Here is a 16,025-nt window from a genome sequence, read left to right on the forward strand (position 1 = left end):
CCTCTGCATTTATCCGGGCTTGGGACCGGCTCAAGGGAGACGCTACCCCGTACCCAAAAATGTGGCTAATAGGCCAAAGGGGTTGCAGCAGCTCACTTTATTCATTAGTCTCATTGTGGGGAGCTGAAATTAAGTACTGTTTTGGGGGGTTTTGGAGTGAGATCTGGGCCTTGATAGTGATTAAATTAATCTACTAGGTATTGAACGAAAGTATAAATCGATAAAGATTGGACTGAAAAAAGTTTCGTAGCGAGAATTTAACATCTTGGAAGTAAAAGCAGGGAGAAGCAGGCCCAGTGCCGCGATGGAAACCTGAACGCTAATGTTCATCTGGGATGGATTATCCACGAAGAAGAGTTGTCTTCTTCTTCGTCTATTTCTACGAAGCAGACGAAGGAGACGACCGCAAAAGAGGACGAAGAAGAAGAAGAAACAAATTCTTCTTCGTCTACTTCTACGAAACAGACGAAGAAAAGACTAAGAAGACGACCTTAAAAAAAAAAAAAAAAAAATTAAAGCTCTGCTGGGAAACTACATGGTGCTCAATTTTTCAAGATGTCGTCGCTGGAACAGAGGCTGTCGCGAATCGAAGAGAAACTAAAGCAAGAAAACGAAGAGGCTCGCCGAAGAATCGACCTGAACATCGACATGAGTCCACAGCGATCACGCCCGAGGCCGAGTGAGTGTCCATCGGGGAGGACGGGGCTGTCTAACGGCCGGAATAGCACGGGAAAGACCGCAGAGGGGCCGGGAGGTGTTATATGTTGGTCCTAGCTACTACATGCTAGCAGGCTAGCTACATAAACAAACACTGACTCAGCTAGGCTTTACTGTCACAACTCTTACTTCACAACGAGGACTATTTCTTTATTTTATTCGTGAGCAGAGCGGGAATATTTTACGAAGCGCTGTCTTGACATGTCTTTGCTGACGTTCCTCTTGAAATCTGTTCTGATTCCGTGCTGTCAAACGTGCTAAGCTAGCACGCTAGCAGTGACAGTCTCTGGTGTAGGCCCGGCGTCGATCTCTCATTTTGATGCGGGGTTTAAGTCTGTTTATAACGCATTACCGCAGACATCACTTTATTATCGTAAAAGTGTCCCATAATGAACGTTTAATGCTGCCAGAAAAGACACGGAAATCCGCTTTCCCACTCCTGAGGTTTGAATTCTATTTACGTGCTTTTTCTGATCATTTAAATATGTTTTAGTTTTTTTGGGACGTTCAATTGAGATCATTTAAAGTATAAGCTTTTTTTTATTATTATTATTATTATTCTGTATATATATATATATATATATATATATATATTTTACTGGCAGCAAAATCTAATGAAAAGATCAAAAGCCTACACAAAAAAATTCTAGTCTATGAAAACTATTAAGGCTCCAGCGCAGCGCTGATCAGTTTATATGATCATCCATGACATAATGCAGATCATCAATCTTATTTCTGTTATCAAGTCATAATAAGTCAGTTTATTATGTGTTTTTTTTCTTCACTTTCTTTATCATTTATTACGTTTTGAGAGCCGGGACGGGCCCTTCCTGCTCCGGCTCTTTTCACAGGACCAAAGACTCCCATCAGAGAGAATGATAGGAGTCAGAAAGTCCGTGTTTCCCCCCCCCCCTGTGTTATATGATTGTATATTTATATGCGTGTGTGTTCACGTACGACTGTCCCAGTAGTGCAGTGCAGTAATGTGCGTGTGTGTGTGTGTGTGTGTGTGTGTGTGTGTGTGTATTTTCTTTCCTCTGTCTAGTCATCGTGATCCAGCTCAGTCCTGCTCCAGCCCCTTCCCAGCGTGCAGGTATCATTTAATCCATCGCTCTCTCTGCCACTGCGCCCCCCCCCCTCCCCTCTCAAGTCTATCCTCCATAATCTTTTTCGTCCTTATTTTTTGTTTGGACGAGGCCTCTCTTGTCTTCGAGGTTACTACGTAATCTACTGTTATTACTGGCTTGTCTTTTTAAACACCTTTCCCAACATCCAGTCTGAAGTCTAACTGTTTTTTTTTTTAAAGTGGTTGTTTCAGCCAGACCCACTCGATGGTCTGTGACGGGACGTAAACCCGTTTTGTTGGCATCAGTTGTTGTAAATAAAGCACAGCTTTTAGCGGACGCACGTCCACTTCTTGCAGTGTTTGTACAAGCAGCGCCAGAATGAACACACATCTGTATGTCCAAGCCCCCCCCCCCCCCCTTTTTTCCATCCCTACTGCTCTCTGTTTGTCTTTGCCAGTGGCAGGGCAGTGCTGCTGTGTTGATATACCCAGTTTAAGTGTGACTGGTGACTAACCTTTTGTTTTGCTGGAGGCAGAGAATCACAATGCATGTGGCTATTCTGCACGACACAATGTGTTGGGGGTTGTGTTTCGTTTGCTCGGTCTCTAATCCAGCACCCCCCACTGGCCCGTCTGCAGGAGTGCAGTGAACGCTCGGGCTCCTTTCCTCTCTCTGGCTCTCTCTCTTTTCGTTGCGTGGCATCTGAAGACTGTCCTTCCTGCCCGTGACTCGCAGCTCGCTCTGCCGTGCAGCTCTGACCAAATGTCTCGTCTTTTTCCTCTCTTCCTCACATCTCCCTGTTTGATGTTGTTTGCCGGTTTTTCGTCTTCTAGCACCCCCCCCGACTCCTGTTTGCAGCAGCACGGTGTTGGCAGGAAACGGTGCAGCAATGCCTGCGAGCGTCCGTCTGTGTCTCTGTCCTCTCATTCGTTCATCCCGTTGGAGCCGGTGGGACTACGGAGATGCAATCTGTGCCAGCGACGTTCCCCCTCCTCTTCATACTAACGCCTCCTCTCCTTCATTAACTGATTGTCCCCGCCCCCCACCCCCGACAGGCTGATCTATCCACAGGTGACTCCCGGAAACACCTGCTGGAACTCACAGAGGAGATGCCTGCCTGCTAATACACAATAATGAAAATGATCAATAATAACTGCACGGTCCTCAAAATGGGTTTCTAACTGTTTTCAAAGTTTATTTTTTTATATTTTTTGTGGGCGGTTTCTTTGTCGCCGGTTGTCATAAGTGTCTTCATGGCCTCTGGAACATCTGGATATGCCTTGCTAATAATACTTACCGGTAATAGAATGATCTCCTGAAGTTATTTAACCCGTCTGGCGCCCGCGGTTGTAAAGTTGATTCGGGGGTGTGGGTAAGATTGACGTCTACGTCCCAAACTGTGATTCATTATTTAGTTTCTCCAGGTACATGTTCTAACGATGCATTATCCTGTGGCTCTCTCTTTATAAGAGCATTCTGGATTCCTGATTCCTGAGCCGTGGCCTAACCGTGTGGCGCCTCATCCGGCCTGTCGGAAGTTGCTTTTGGTTTTGCTCGGGACAATAATGTAAAAAAACAAAACAAAACAAAGCTGTTACTTTGGGAGCAAGTTCCTACGCCAGCAAGGCCGGTCTGAAAAATCATTTTGATGGAGCCCATTTTCAGTTGGTCCCAAGCGAGACGCAGTCGATCATATTATTTTCTCATCAGACACTTTTATCGAGTCGTTAATGTGTAAATCCAAAGCATTGATTTCAGGAATGAAATGCAAACTCAGGGAGAGAGACACAACGTTACCAGTTCCTCTATAGAACACGGCAGTTTAAAATCATTATAATGAAGCCAGTAATCGCATGAATAAATGCGTCCGTTTTACACGTGCTGGCGTCTGGCGGGACGCGTGCTGCACAGTTTGGCGTTGGTTTCCCGTCTGCGTCTAAAAGGATCGCTTCTCCTCCACCCCAGCGCTCCAGCTGCCGTTGGCCAACGATGGAGGCAGCCGCTCTTCGTCTTCAGAGAGCTCGCCTCAGCATCACCATTACCCCAGCCGCCCGCGACACATGCTCACGCTGCCCACGCCTCCGTATGGCCTGCAGAAGAGCCTCGAGAAGTATGCGGACACATTCCGACTATCATTGCGCACACACACACACACACACACACACAGAGACACACACAACCGGGCTCCTAGTATGCTGATGGAAACTCCAATACATTTGCAGTGTGTGTGTAGGGGAGAGGCACATTTGTGAGTCAGAAGTCTCACTCGGTTCATTAAAGCGTGAATGCCGTGTTTGAACTCTCTGACATCATGACATTGTGTGTGTTTTGGCTCCACAGTGCAGAGATTGACCAGAAATTGCAAGAAATCATGAAACAGACGGGTTACCTGAAGATCGATGGTCAGGTGAGACACAAACAGGAATGAGCCGCTCGGCGGAGGTCTGCGCCCTCTGAATGCTTTCCTAGCTAATGTAAACCGTCCGTGCAGAGCTGTGGCCGAATGTGTTTGGAGTATTTATGAATACAGCCTCAAAGGCTGCCACTGGAAGAAAGTAAAATGGAATCCTGCAATCGTTACGGCCGCAGGCTCCAATAACACATCCACGCTGAAGTCTACTTGAACCAGATGATCGTCACATTTGCACCAATAAAGAAATCCGTTTCCAGTCATTTCCAGCTTCACCTTTTGTTGCTCCGCAGCGGTATCAAGCGGAAGTGACGGACCTGATCAGTGAGGGGGAGATTGGCAGTGGGACCTGTGGACAGGTCTTCAAAGTGCGATTCAAGACGACCGACCATGTCATTGCTGTCAAAGTAAGACTTGAGTGATCACTGCTCAAGTACTTCCTGTCGTCCGGAAGCTAGCTGGCTAAGATGGGCGCCGTCTACTTTCCGCTTTTGAGATCGCCGTGGGATGACGAAACTAACAATATTTTGACGAGGAAGCTAATAACGTGACTATTGATTACCTTTAGCTTCCCGATGTAATAATGTAGAAACTGACCTGGCTTGACACAGTTTAATAAGGAAACATTTGTCTCTTTGACGTATCCCTTCGTCCCCTGCTTGCGTAAGCATCGCGCTTTTCCCAACCGGTTATCGGCTCCTAATTGTCGTGCTGAAAACAGCCAGTTTTAAAAAAAACGCTAACACATTTCCCAACTCGAATTTCACTTGACCCCTTTCATTGTGGAAACCAAATGTTGATGTACTTTGTAATGATACGAATATAATAACACGAAGGTTATGAAATACAGCAACAATTGAATGAATTACGGTGCAGCTAGTTTACTGTAAGCTGCGTGTTTGAGTGGCTGCGATGTTTAGACTGCTTCAAGAGATTTCCTGATAAACAGCAGCGTAGAATGCAGTAAATAAAAAGCTGTAATGCTTGGCCCAGTTTAGCCCGCTCATTTTAATTATAATTACTTTACTAACACAGTAGCAGCAAGTATTCCCACGGAGCAGCCCTCCTTTATAAGAGATGACTTAATTGTAGCTCTGTGAGTCTTCATTTAGTGATTTCCTAATGAGTTGTTTCTTAACATGCGCATCAAGCATGCTGTGTGGAAATGCTGGCAGGAGTTCTATGTGTGTGTGTGTTTCACCAGCAAATGCGTCGTACGGGAAACAAGGACGAGAACAAGAGGATCTTGATGGATCTGGATGTGGTGCTGAAGAGTCACGACTGTCCTTACATCATACAGTGCTACGGCGCCATAGTTACCAATGTAGGTGTCTGTATTTGAGTAAAATAGTAGCCGGCCTCTAGATTTCCGCGTCCACACCCCAAATTAAACGACTGTTGTTTTCACGACTGCTTGTGCATCGTTTGATTTCGGACTGCTTGCCTTTGTGTGCAGACGGATGTGTTCATTGCCATGGAGCTGATGGGAACGTGTGCTGAGAAGCTGAAGAAGAGAATCCAGGGCCCCATCCCAGAGCGAATCCTTGGAAAGATGACCGTGGCAGTAAGTGGAAGTTACTCTCTCTCAGATGGGGAAAGTGCAAGTCTTTATTGTTTTCCTTACAGTTTGTGTGTGTGTGTGTGTGTGTTTTGTCCTCCAGATAGTGAAGGCATTGTTGTACCTGAAAGAGAAACATGGCGTCATCCACAGAGACGTCAAACCCTCCAACATCCTCCTCGATGCTAAAGGGCAGATCAAGCTGTGTGACTTCGGCATCAGTGGACGCCTCGTTGACTCGAAGGCCAAAACCCGCAGTGCCGGCTGCGCTGCCTACATGGCGGTGAGTGAAGGATCATCTCGCACACAAGGGCCAGACGCGCGCGTTGACTGTAAACATTCCGATTTTCCGTCCTCGCAGCCTGAGAGAATAGACCCTCCTGATCCCACCAAACCCGATTATGACATCCGTGCAGACGTTTGGAGCCTTGGCATCTCTCTGGTATCAGTGCTTTCATTTTATTGCAAAAAAAAAAAAAAGAATCAAACTTGTCCTGAAAGTGCATTGCAAATATCAAATTGACTTGATTTGACATTTTATTATTCATCTTCAGCTAATTATTGTAGTGTGTCTGTGTTGAGAGGCGATGACGTTGGTGCACCCGTTTTGGAGGGAAGTATTTTGGGTTGTTTTGAACAGCCTCTTTACAAATAACCATAATAATCATGTATAGTATTTTTTAGGCATTGAGAGTACTTTTTTTTTTCTATGTTCAGGACATTCAGAAACTTGAGTAACATTTGGTGCAATTGCAAGAGGTAACTAATAAATCATTTGCTTGCATAAATGCACAAATTAAACTTAAGATAAAATTTAAAAAAAGTTATCACCAATAACTGCCAGATCATTAAAGCACGTTTTATACAACGTCTGCAAGCAGCAACAGTCAGCTGACCCCAGACAGGCAAGCGAGAGTAACCTGTTTGGATAGTTTGTGTAATCTGCCACCAGATTATTCATTGTTTTTCATGGGATTAAAAAGTAGGTAAGCCAAAGGTGGGAGAAGAAATATCTGCAGTCCAGTGAGGAGAGTTTAGGATCAATCAGGACTTTTGTGTTGTGTTGTTTGACCTTCATTGACCTCAAAGTTATAAAGTTAGTGGTTATTTAACCTGCAAATGAATGGATTTCCATCAGTTTTCCAGTTTCCTACAGGTTCTTTTAAGTGAATGGATTTTACTACCATGTTTATTCCCAATAGGAGCAACCGGGCCCGAAAGAATAATGGTTTTGTTAGAATAACTAGAGAAGTGTTAAAACGTGAGGAGACAGATTATATTTCCTGAGGGCACAGAACTAAAGATTATTGGCGTTATGTGTTTGTAGTTGACGGCAGCTCTCTTGGGTTCTCGTGTCCTCCAGGTGGAGCTGGCCACAGGACAGTTTCCCTACATGAACTGCAAAACAGACTTTGAGGTTCTGACCAAAGTGCTGCAGGAAGATCCTCCTGTGCTTCCTCTCGGCATGGGATTCTCCCTTGACTTCCAGTCCTTCGTCAAAGACTGGTGAGCACAAATGGACGACGGACACTCGCCCGATTCAGGGCTTTCAGGTTTTTAGTTCCTTTGATTCTGACAAACTGAAATCCGTTGCGACTTCCTGTGTGTGTTTCTTCACAGCCTCACAAAGGATCACAGAAAAAGGCCAAAATACCACCAGCTGCTGGTAAGAGCCCGGTCGGAATGAGCAATGATCGTTTTGTTGGGGGGGGGTTCACCTTTCATTAACTAATGGACACAGCTAACCGATTTGTCTCTCTTTGTGTCTTGCGTCTAGGAGCATAGCTTCATCCGGCGCTATGAGGTTCTGGACGTGGATGTGGCCGGTTGGTTCCAGACGGTGATGGATCGCACAGAGTCTCCCCGCAGCAGCCAGTGTTACAGCCATCAACACCAGCTCCACTCACTTTTCAGTAGGTAGCCTAGCCTAACCTTTGCCCCCCCCCCAGCCTGGCGTTGGATTAACCAGATGCTAGTCTAGCCTAGCTTTAGCTTTGCCAAGCCCAGACTCGGTCTGATGTATTCTATCCCAGCCTTAGCAGCTAAGCCTAGCGTTAGACTCCGCCCGCCTGTCCATCTGTCCGCCGGAGGACCTGGAGAGCCGACGGAAAAGCAGGAGCGATGAAGACGAGATTGAGGACTCTTGACGGACCGAGGGATGGACTGATGGATGGATGAAACGGGTGCTTTTGTGTATCATTGTGTTACATGTGGACAGGCAGACATGGGAGTGAGGGAAGGTAAACGTGCACGCTGTAGCCGGTTTTGTGTTTTTTACGCATTGTTACATTTGTCATGTCGCGTCAGTGTGTAAAGCAAAACAAAGAGTTTGTGTATGTCGTACACGTTTCTACATTTACGCCGTATTTCATTTCTTTTTCCGCGTCTTTGCCAGCATTAATCCAGGACTTTGGATTAGTCAACAGAGTAGTCGGGACACACTGGAACAAAGCATCTGCTACATTAGCAAACCTGAGTCTGTCATCTACGTGAGCATTATGGAATGTCTGGTGCAATTATAATTCTTCAGGGGTTTCTACAATCACACATTCTCAGGGTGTGTGTGTGTGTCTGTGTGTGCACGCATGTGTGTGGATCAATATCAAGGCCGTCTAACCAGTGAGATGTTATATCTGAGTTAATCACTTTCACATTACAGGTGTAAACCTTTATTGATAGGAAATCCTCATTAGCATTAATATAGCATACGTTTAGAATAGCCATCGTTGTGATTCTATTTAGAGGAAATAACAAAGAAAACAACCCCCCCCCCCCCCCCCCCCCCCCCCCAAAAAAAAAGAATTAGCACTGCATTCTAGATTTGTGGACAAGACATATTTAAAGATGTTATTTTGTTTGTTCGGAATGACTTATTTGACCTGAAAAAGTGTGGAGGAATACTAAGAAGAGGAACGATTGGTTAGAAAGGAGCGACCTCGGACTCTTTGATGTTTGCTAGCGGACCTCAAAGGACAGGAGAGGGCAGGTTCAACCTTGCTGGTGGGCATTTGGAGGATCGGGAATCCGGCATGGTTTCAGAAACGGGAGGGAGGTTGGATGGGAAAAAGAAGCAGTGCGCTTCTCATTGAATAAAATAAAGCGCAGGGGCCCGTTTGGTAACAAATACAATTGGGGTAGCTTGTATTACCTTTGTAGGGTTCCTTTGATTCGTTCACCTCTGTCTGCCGCTGCTCTTTGGTGGGATGTCAGTGATCCTGATGTGACCAGAGCAAAGACTGAGATATTATTATCCTTCTCCGTTACAAATGGTCTGTGAGGCCTCTATTAAAGTAATGATGTACTTTAGAACAGGCTTTAAATGTACCGAACATTGTACAGCAACAACAACTTCAATGTTTCTTATTCTTATTCTTTCAATAGTTCATTCAGTGTCTAAAAATCTAAACATTTGGCTACTTATTTTAAGCCAAGGCAACAGTTTGCAGAGTTTAGCTCACCGGACTCCAAAGTGTTTCTTTTGAGACCCAACAGGATGATTACCAGAGTAGAGACGAGAAATCGGGTTTATGGTCTCGGCTATAAAGAGCAGCAGCTCTTTTTTTTTTTTTTTTTTTTACTCTGAGACCCTAAATTTAAGATGCCCGGGATGTAAAAACCACATTTACAAATCCCGAAACGTCCCGGCCACCGTACAGGCGATTGCTGAGATGAAGTCGGGTGTGAGGCCTGATGAAAGTAGGAGCGCCTGAACTGGTCTCCGTGTTTGAGACGATGCACAGATGTACGTACGGAGTGCAGGTCTTCAGAAACTGACGAGAGTCCTACTGCCTCCCCTCCCGCAGGGCCACAGCCAAAGCCTGCTCGATGTGCAGACTCAAACCACCCACGCACCAAAGCAAATCTCCGCTAGACACAGAGAGCTGAGGACTGTCAACGATGGAGGGAGGAAACGGTTAAGTGCCAGAGAGGGAACCATGAATGTTGTCATGATGGAGGGGGAAAAAAATGAAAGGAAAGGAGAGGAGAGAGAGGGAGGAGACAGAAGTTGTTCAGGAAGTGGAATGGGAAGTTTGAAGAAAAGTCAAGACAATCTGGAGTTTGATGGCAGGAAGTGGGCGTGAAATGGGTGAGGAGGCGTGGATGGAAAATGGAAAAGTGTCACTGGATCGCTGAGCTCTGAAGCGAGCGGGTTGTTGTAAAAAAGCTTTCGTGTGTGAACACCGACCGACCAATTACGGTTTTAGCGTGTTGTGTTTATGATGTCTAATGTTCTGATCAGCAATGTTATTTATTTGCATTGTTACTGCTGCTATTTTTTGTGTGTGTGTGTTGCTTTAGACACTACTGTCACATCTTCCCCAAAGGACAAACAGATTTTTCTTTAAAGCCAAATAAGTGAAAATAATGCAAAGTCAACAGTACCAAATAGAGACGAGCAAGTCTGAAGAGCGCAAAAGCATGCGAGAGGTCGGCTTCACACAAAGTACTAACACACAAAACTGTGCACACACACACACACCTCATATTAAATGTACCCGTGTATCCAAAGTAGTCGATCGTGTACATCGTGGCGTCACCCTAAACTCTTCTCAGTGTAGATATGAGAGGGAATGTCTGTCTGTCCAAATGCTTTTTTGTCGTAGCCGACCTCGACTGTCCATCCGTCCGTCCCTCCACCTGTCCAAACGCCACCTGCAAGCTAAACGACCTTGAGAAATTGCACCAAAGGTGTCCACAACCCAACGGAAAACATGAATGAACATTTCTATTGTTATGACTTCTTCTTGTTGTTCTAAGCGATTACTCTCAGCTACGGCAGACATGAGCTGTCCATAGCGACAGCAGGAGGAGGAGGAGGAGGAGGAGGAGGAGGAGGAGGTGTGTGTGTGTGTGTGTGTGTGTTGTATAATGCACATGGGGAGACTAACTCATCATGAACGTAGCGAGGGCCCAGCGACGCAGCTGTAAGACTTGCACCTTCTCCTCTTGATTTGGCACGGCTCTCCTTGAGCTAACGCTAATGTTAGCACCGTTGCGTCTGGGTTTTCCAGTACAGCTATAAGAGCTCTAAATCTAAATATTCTTCGGCTAATCCAATGTAACGCCATCAGATCCAACAGCAATGCGTTATTTGTCAGCAATATATACACTAGTACTGTACTTGTTTGCCTGCGGTTGGGCAGCAATGGTCCAGTTATTGATCCTCTCCATCATCATCATCGTGGCTGCTCTGTAAACGGCAGAGAGCAGTGATTAGTAAACCAGATTTTCTAAGTAAAGACGAGATGTTAATCTAAAAAAAAAAAAAACCCGTTACTAATGAGCAGTATAAAGTTGACTCTAAAAACTCGTCCTGACACAGTCGTCGTGAATCCGGAGATTCGTAGACGCTCGCTGGTGTCGACTCTGTTCAAACTAATGTTCATGTTGGTAAATCTTGATGAATGATGACGCCATGTTAGCGCAGTGCTCAACCTGCTCTGCTTAGCCCTCTCAACACGAGGACGCGAGCTGAGCCCAAAGCGGGGTCGAGCCGCTTCATGGAACGGTCCGCTTGGAACAAATGTGACGGTGACTCGCCGCACCTCCTGCTAGCAAAGCCTTTCATTGGCGCACCTGGAACTGATTTAGCTTTTAACTGTGAACGACCCTCCGAATTCAGGGACATGCTCAACCTCCCTGCAAAAAAAAAAAAAACTGTCGTACGTGGACCCAGATCTGGTGCTTGGTCTCCAGCGGCTGCACTGCGCTGCCGGCGCAGCCCCAAGTGTTGCTATTGGTGCAGTTGAGGAGATGGGGCAACCCACTCCCACGGCAACATTCAAAGTCTGTATGTTTAACCAGTCTCCCACTGTCAAGGGTCTGTTATTAAGCTGACGTGTGTTTTACACGTGCACACACACACACACACACACACACTCGCTTGACCGTGCTGTTTGTGTGTATTTCTATCCAAACACCTGATTGGGTGATACGACTCTGTGCAACCAATCGGGTCAAGCTAGTTGTGCACCTGCTGAATGGGAGAGATTGTCAAACGTGTGTGTGTGTGTGTGTGTGAGGAGGAAACAAAACATTGTTAGCTAATCCACACACACACACATCTAATATATGGAGCTACCCCCACTGTACACAGCAGCGCTTGCTCCTGCCGATAGTGGCTTTGTGTGTATATTAGCTTGTCAGGGGTGCTGTGCCTTGACGCGGGGGGGGGGGGGGGCTTGTATGTGTGCCTCATAAACCCATTTGTAAGTAAACCAAATATCATTTTCACTATGCAGTCATTCAAACCATGTCAGCTTTCTTCAGTGGATTTTTTTTTTTTCAAAAAAGCTTCCTGTAAATACAGATTTACAGAAGAACTAGAGTTGATAACAGTGTTGTTGTGTGTCAGCCCCCCCCGACAGCGACTTCACAGAGGATAGAAAGTGCTACAGATTATGTTTTGAATGAGCTGACAACTATTTAAGGATTGTATTTGGGTTGGGGAGGGAGTGGGGATAGCCTGGGATTTGTATTTTTTGGGGGGGAAATACAGATCAATGCTGTAAAGTATATCAATTGCATGTCTTTGTCACCGTTGTAACTTGCCGTTGGTTCGTTCTTTTCGTCTTTTCTTTCGAGACAACGGTCTGGGTGGGGACGCACAAAATCCTTATCCTTATTTATGAATTTTACCCATATAGTCTGCATTTTGTTTCTGCAGAAATGTTTATGAATTACTGTGTATTTCGGAAAATATATTTTATGCTGTTTTGCAATGTTATTTTCAACTTTGCAATTTCTTTCTTCGCTTCGGACCCGCCGCTAGTTGTCAAGGAGAAGCCGTGTCTTTGTGAGCAGACGGTGTTTTTAAGGCAAATGTCTCGAGTGTCCTGTTTTCCCTTCATTCACATGCTTATATCTTTCGTTTCATTTAGCTTTGTGTGCGAGCGAAGCGTGTGATGTTTGTCTACCAAAAGTCTTTATTGATGATGGATATTAGGTTTTATTTTGTCTATTTTTTTTTCGTTTTTTTTTTACTATGATTACTGGTTTTATTATTATTTCATTATTATTATTATTTTGATATTGATTATTCAGGGCAAAGATAACACCAAATTGAACAAAGAAATTAATGGCCGATGGCGTCACTGCTGAGAGCTGGACAGTGCTGTCCTCTTTTCTTTCACTGACGAGGTGGAGCGATTGTTTTTCTCACCTTCACGTGGCAGAATCTGTCCCTTATTCAAACCGTCACATAAAGATAACCTCAACTGAAAGTTTATTAGTATTTTTTTTATTGTTACTATTGTGTGTTTTCCTTTGATCAGATATCATGATCGGTTTATTTCTTGTCACCCCAGTTTGGGTAATAGATTGTGTGCTGTTATTTAATTATTATTTTTTTTCCTTCTCGTCCCAGCCCGTTGCTTTTGGATTTTTATTTTGTATTCAATTTTATGGTTATTTTTTATAATTCTTTCTGGTTTTGTTGATGCTGTATTAGTGTGCTGATTGATCAAACACCAGAGCTTTTTTTGTTTGTTTGTTTGTTTTTCTAATGCTCAGACTGTCATGACTGATGTTGCACTTGGGCTTTATTTTTATTTTTTGTGTGCTGCAGATTGTTGTGCAGACGGAGAGAATATTGGGTGTTTCCTTATTTTCTTTTAGGTCACAGCAGTTATTTTATCAATCATAGATCAGTGACACAGAGCACGAAAAATGAATCTACAGTGTATTATTTTCACTGATATTTATTTATTGGTTATTTGTATATTTTTTTAAAGTCTAGCTTTTTTTTTGTGGAGGGAAAATTGGACTTAAGATAGCGGAGTGGTCTCTAATTGGCATTTTACCATTTTTTAGAGAAAGTAAAATATTGTATTTGAGCTTCATATTAATACAGTGATGGATGAAAGCAAATCTGTTTATCCTCGGACAGCCCTCACAAACTAACTGCTCATGGGTTAAGCCAAGTATCCACGGCATAGTGTACTTGAATAGTCTTTTGCTAATAATTCAAAGGTCCCATGTGTAGTATTTAGGGCCATCTATTGGCAGTAATGGAAACATTAAGGAGCAATGTATTGATGACCTTAGATTAGAATGAGTCTCAGACCTGCAGGGGGAGCATGTCCTCCTCATCAGTCTGCTGCGTTGCACCAACATGTTTCTACAGTAGCCCAGAATGGACAAACCTAACAAACAGTAGATCCCAAGAGGACACGTTGGTTTTCGTACACCTGTTAGATGCCACAAACATTCTACGCTATGGATCTTGAAATCCTGTTTTTTCTTTTGTGTTGAATGCCAGCAACAAGATTGTTTTTGTTTCAGTAATTTTAGCTGATGATAGATTATATCAGAGTGGATTGATTGGCTTATTAACCTGTATTCCCTGTTGGTGGGACACACCTCTTTCACTCACCCTTGAGGTTTGTTGCTTGGCGTTTCTAAATGCGGTTTTAAGTCTAGATTGTAGGACTTTGCTAGTTCGCAGGATGGGGAGAGGATCGACTTCAGTCGCCTCTGTTGCTTCTTGTATGTACGGCACCACGGATTTATCGTCTTGACCATTGTATCGCTCAACGCAGCTTTACTGCCTGTTTAAATTGTCGTTTTTTGGCTGTATTTTATCCCCCCCCCCACCAGTCTCACGTCAAACAGAATAAATGCCATTATATTGTGAATACCTCAGGATTTTTTTGAAGAAAAAAAAAAAGAAACCACTTAAAAAGAAAATAAATAAAAAGTCCTAAAAAGTGTGTGTTTGGTGTTTTCTCTGTGTGTTCATGTTTTCAGGTTATCAATGCATTTCTAACTCATTTTGATCTTCCTGAAAACAAAATAACTGAAATGCCTCCGAGGTATTTCTTTAAAGATGACTTAAAAATCAACTTGGATAAAGTCACTAATCTTGCAAAAATAAATTTCAGCTATGTCAGGAATTTACATGCTTTTTAGGGGGAGGGGGAGGGGGGGGGGACAAAACATTTCACACAAGTTCAGATGTCTCCTTCACTGTGAAATCATATTTCCCACTTTTCTGGCAATTAGTCAATTCATAATTTTGTCGACACTCAGAGCCGTACGAGGCATGATACATCTGCAGCCCTGCTCGTGGGGCACTTCATTTTGAGTTTGCAATTTTGAAATACTTTGCATATTCAATATCCTTTTTATAAATTCATTTTAATCTTGCTTGTTTTCCACAGTCGCATTTACAGACGGCTTGCAATACTGTAAATATATGCCCAAACAAGCAGAAGTGGATACGAGTGAGTTCATAATTGCTGGTTGCTAGTTCAGTATTTGGTGTCGATGCCAACAAGCAAATCCCAACCTGTTGTAAATCGGACCTTTCCAAACTTCTGTGGCTACATTTCCAATAAACCATCTAGTACCGGTAACTGTTTCAGAAACTGCAATTAATGAGTATTTATGCATTTAAAAGTGGTGTGAACGAACTTAAGCTTAGCTGAATCATCAATAAAATAGTTATTGGTAAAATCCAGACAAAAGCTGGATGTGCTTGGAAACAGAATAAACTTTTGTGCCGACCTGCTGACAGCTGTCCCGTCTGCACTTTCCCCCACAGTAAAATAATCTATTGCAATTTCCTGCATAGCATGACATGACTTGACACGATTGTGCTTTTGCTCCTGGTTGAAATGTTACACAACCGAAGATGCATGGAGGAATTCTTCTCTACTTGAACCAATGGGCTGCCAGTACGGCAGATTGCCATCTTTTACCAGCTCAGCCCCTGTACTCGATGTGTGTAAAAGTATGATCATTTTACACACAAATACATTATCAGGACAGCAGCTGGAGGGAGATTCAGGAAGACAGCTTACATATGAAGTGGTTTAACTACAGATTGTGTCCTAGGGCTGTACAAATCAGCTTTACAATGAAACATATCCCTGTGTGGCATTTTTACTTACATTATACACATTAAAATACCACAATTACACCACACAAAATATTTTAATGCAATGGATTTGTGGATTAAAGAGAGTTGTTCTTCACAAGGTGAGATACGGGAAGATTTTTAATAAGTAGTAGCAGTGCGTATTCTTTCATGACTTGGTTGACCAACTTGTTAGCAATTTCCTCTTCCACGTCTTCATTGCAGCAGAGGAATGGAAATACAGATGAGTCCATTCACAATCTTCTTCTCCTTGCGGCTTGTGACAACCTTCTCCACTTCACCCTGTCCTTTGCGAGGCCATGCATTCGGAATAAAGACATTTAATATGCGTGCCTGTTTTGTCAAAGTTCGTGCACAGTTCTCACTGTGGAAGTGGTTTGATGAAAGACACTT

The 16,025-nt window shown here is 43.8% G+C and overlaps 1 protein-coding gene across 1 annotated transcript; it reads left to right on the forward strand.

Annotated features, from left to right (window-relative positions):
- The first annotated feature begins 534 nt into the window (after positions 1 to 534).
- map2k7 (mitogen-activated protein kinase kinase 7) lies at positions 535 to 8,507 on the forward strand. The gene is made up of 12 exons (XM_068750584.1): positions 535 to 679; positions 1,763 to 1,810; positions 3,750 to 3,894; positions 4,125 to 4,191; positions 4,488 to 4,601; positions 5,399 to 5,518; positions 5,651 to 5,758; positions 5,856 to 6,035; positions 6,114 to 6,194; positions 7,116 to 7,258; positions 7,373 to 7,418; positions 7,530 to 8,507. Exons 1-12 carry the CDS (start codon positions 556 to 558, stop codon positions 7,671 to 7,673), a joined length of 1,320 nt encoding a protein of 439 aa, XP_068606685.1. The 5' UTR covers positions 535 to 555; the 3' UTR covers positions 7,674 to 8,507.
- Positions 8,508 to 16,025: the final 7,518 nt, after the last annotated feature.

This window comes from Brachionichthys hirsutus, chromosome 17, assembly GCF_040956055.1.
Source record: "Brachionichthys hirsutus isolate HB-005 chromosome 17, CSIRO-AGI_Bhir_v1, whole genome shotgun sequence".
NCBI classification, from domain to species: Eukaryota; Metazoa; Chordata; class Actinopteri; order Lophiiformes; family Brachionichthyidae; genus Brachionichthys; species Brachionichthys hirsutus.

What these genes read in the sequence shown, in the direction of transcription:
- map2k7 (XM_068750584.1), top strand. Translation starts at nt 556, where the DNA reads ATGTCGTCGCTGGAACAGAGGCTGTCGCGAATCGAAGAGAAACTAAAG. An exon ending in TTGGAAAGATGACCGTGGCA is followed by an intron (nt 5,759 to 5,855) that starts GTAAGTGGAAGT and finishes TTTGTCCTCCAG; the next exon opens with ATAGTGAAGGCATTGTTGTA. An exon ending in CAAAATACCACCAGCTGCTG is followed by an intron (nt 7,419 to 7,529) that starts GTAAGAGCCCGG and finishes TCTTGCGTCTAG; the next exon opens with GAGCATAGCTTCATCCGGCG.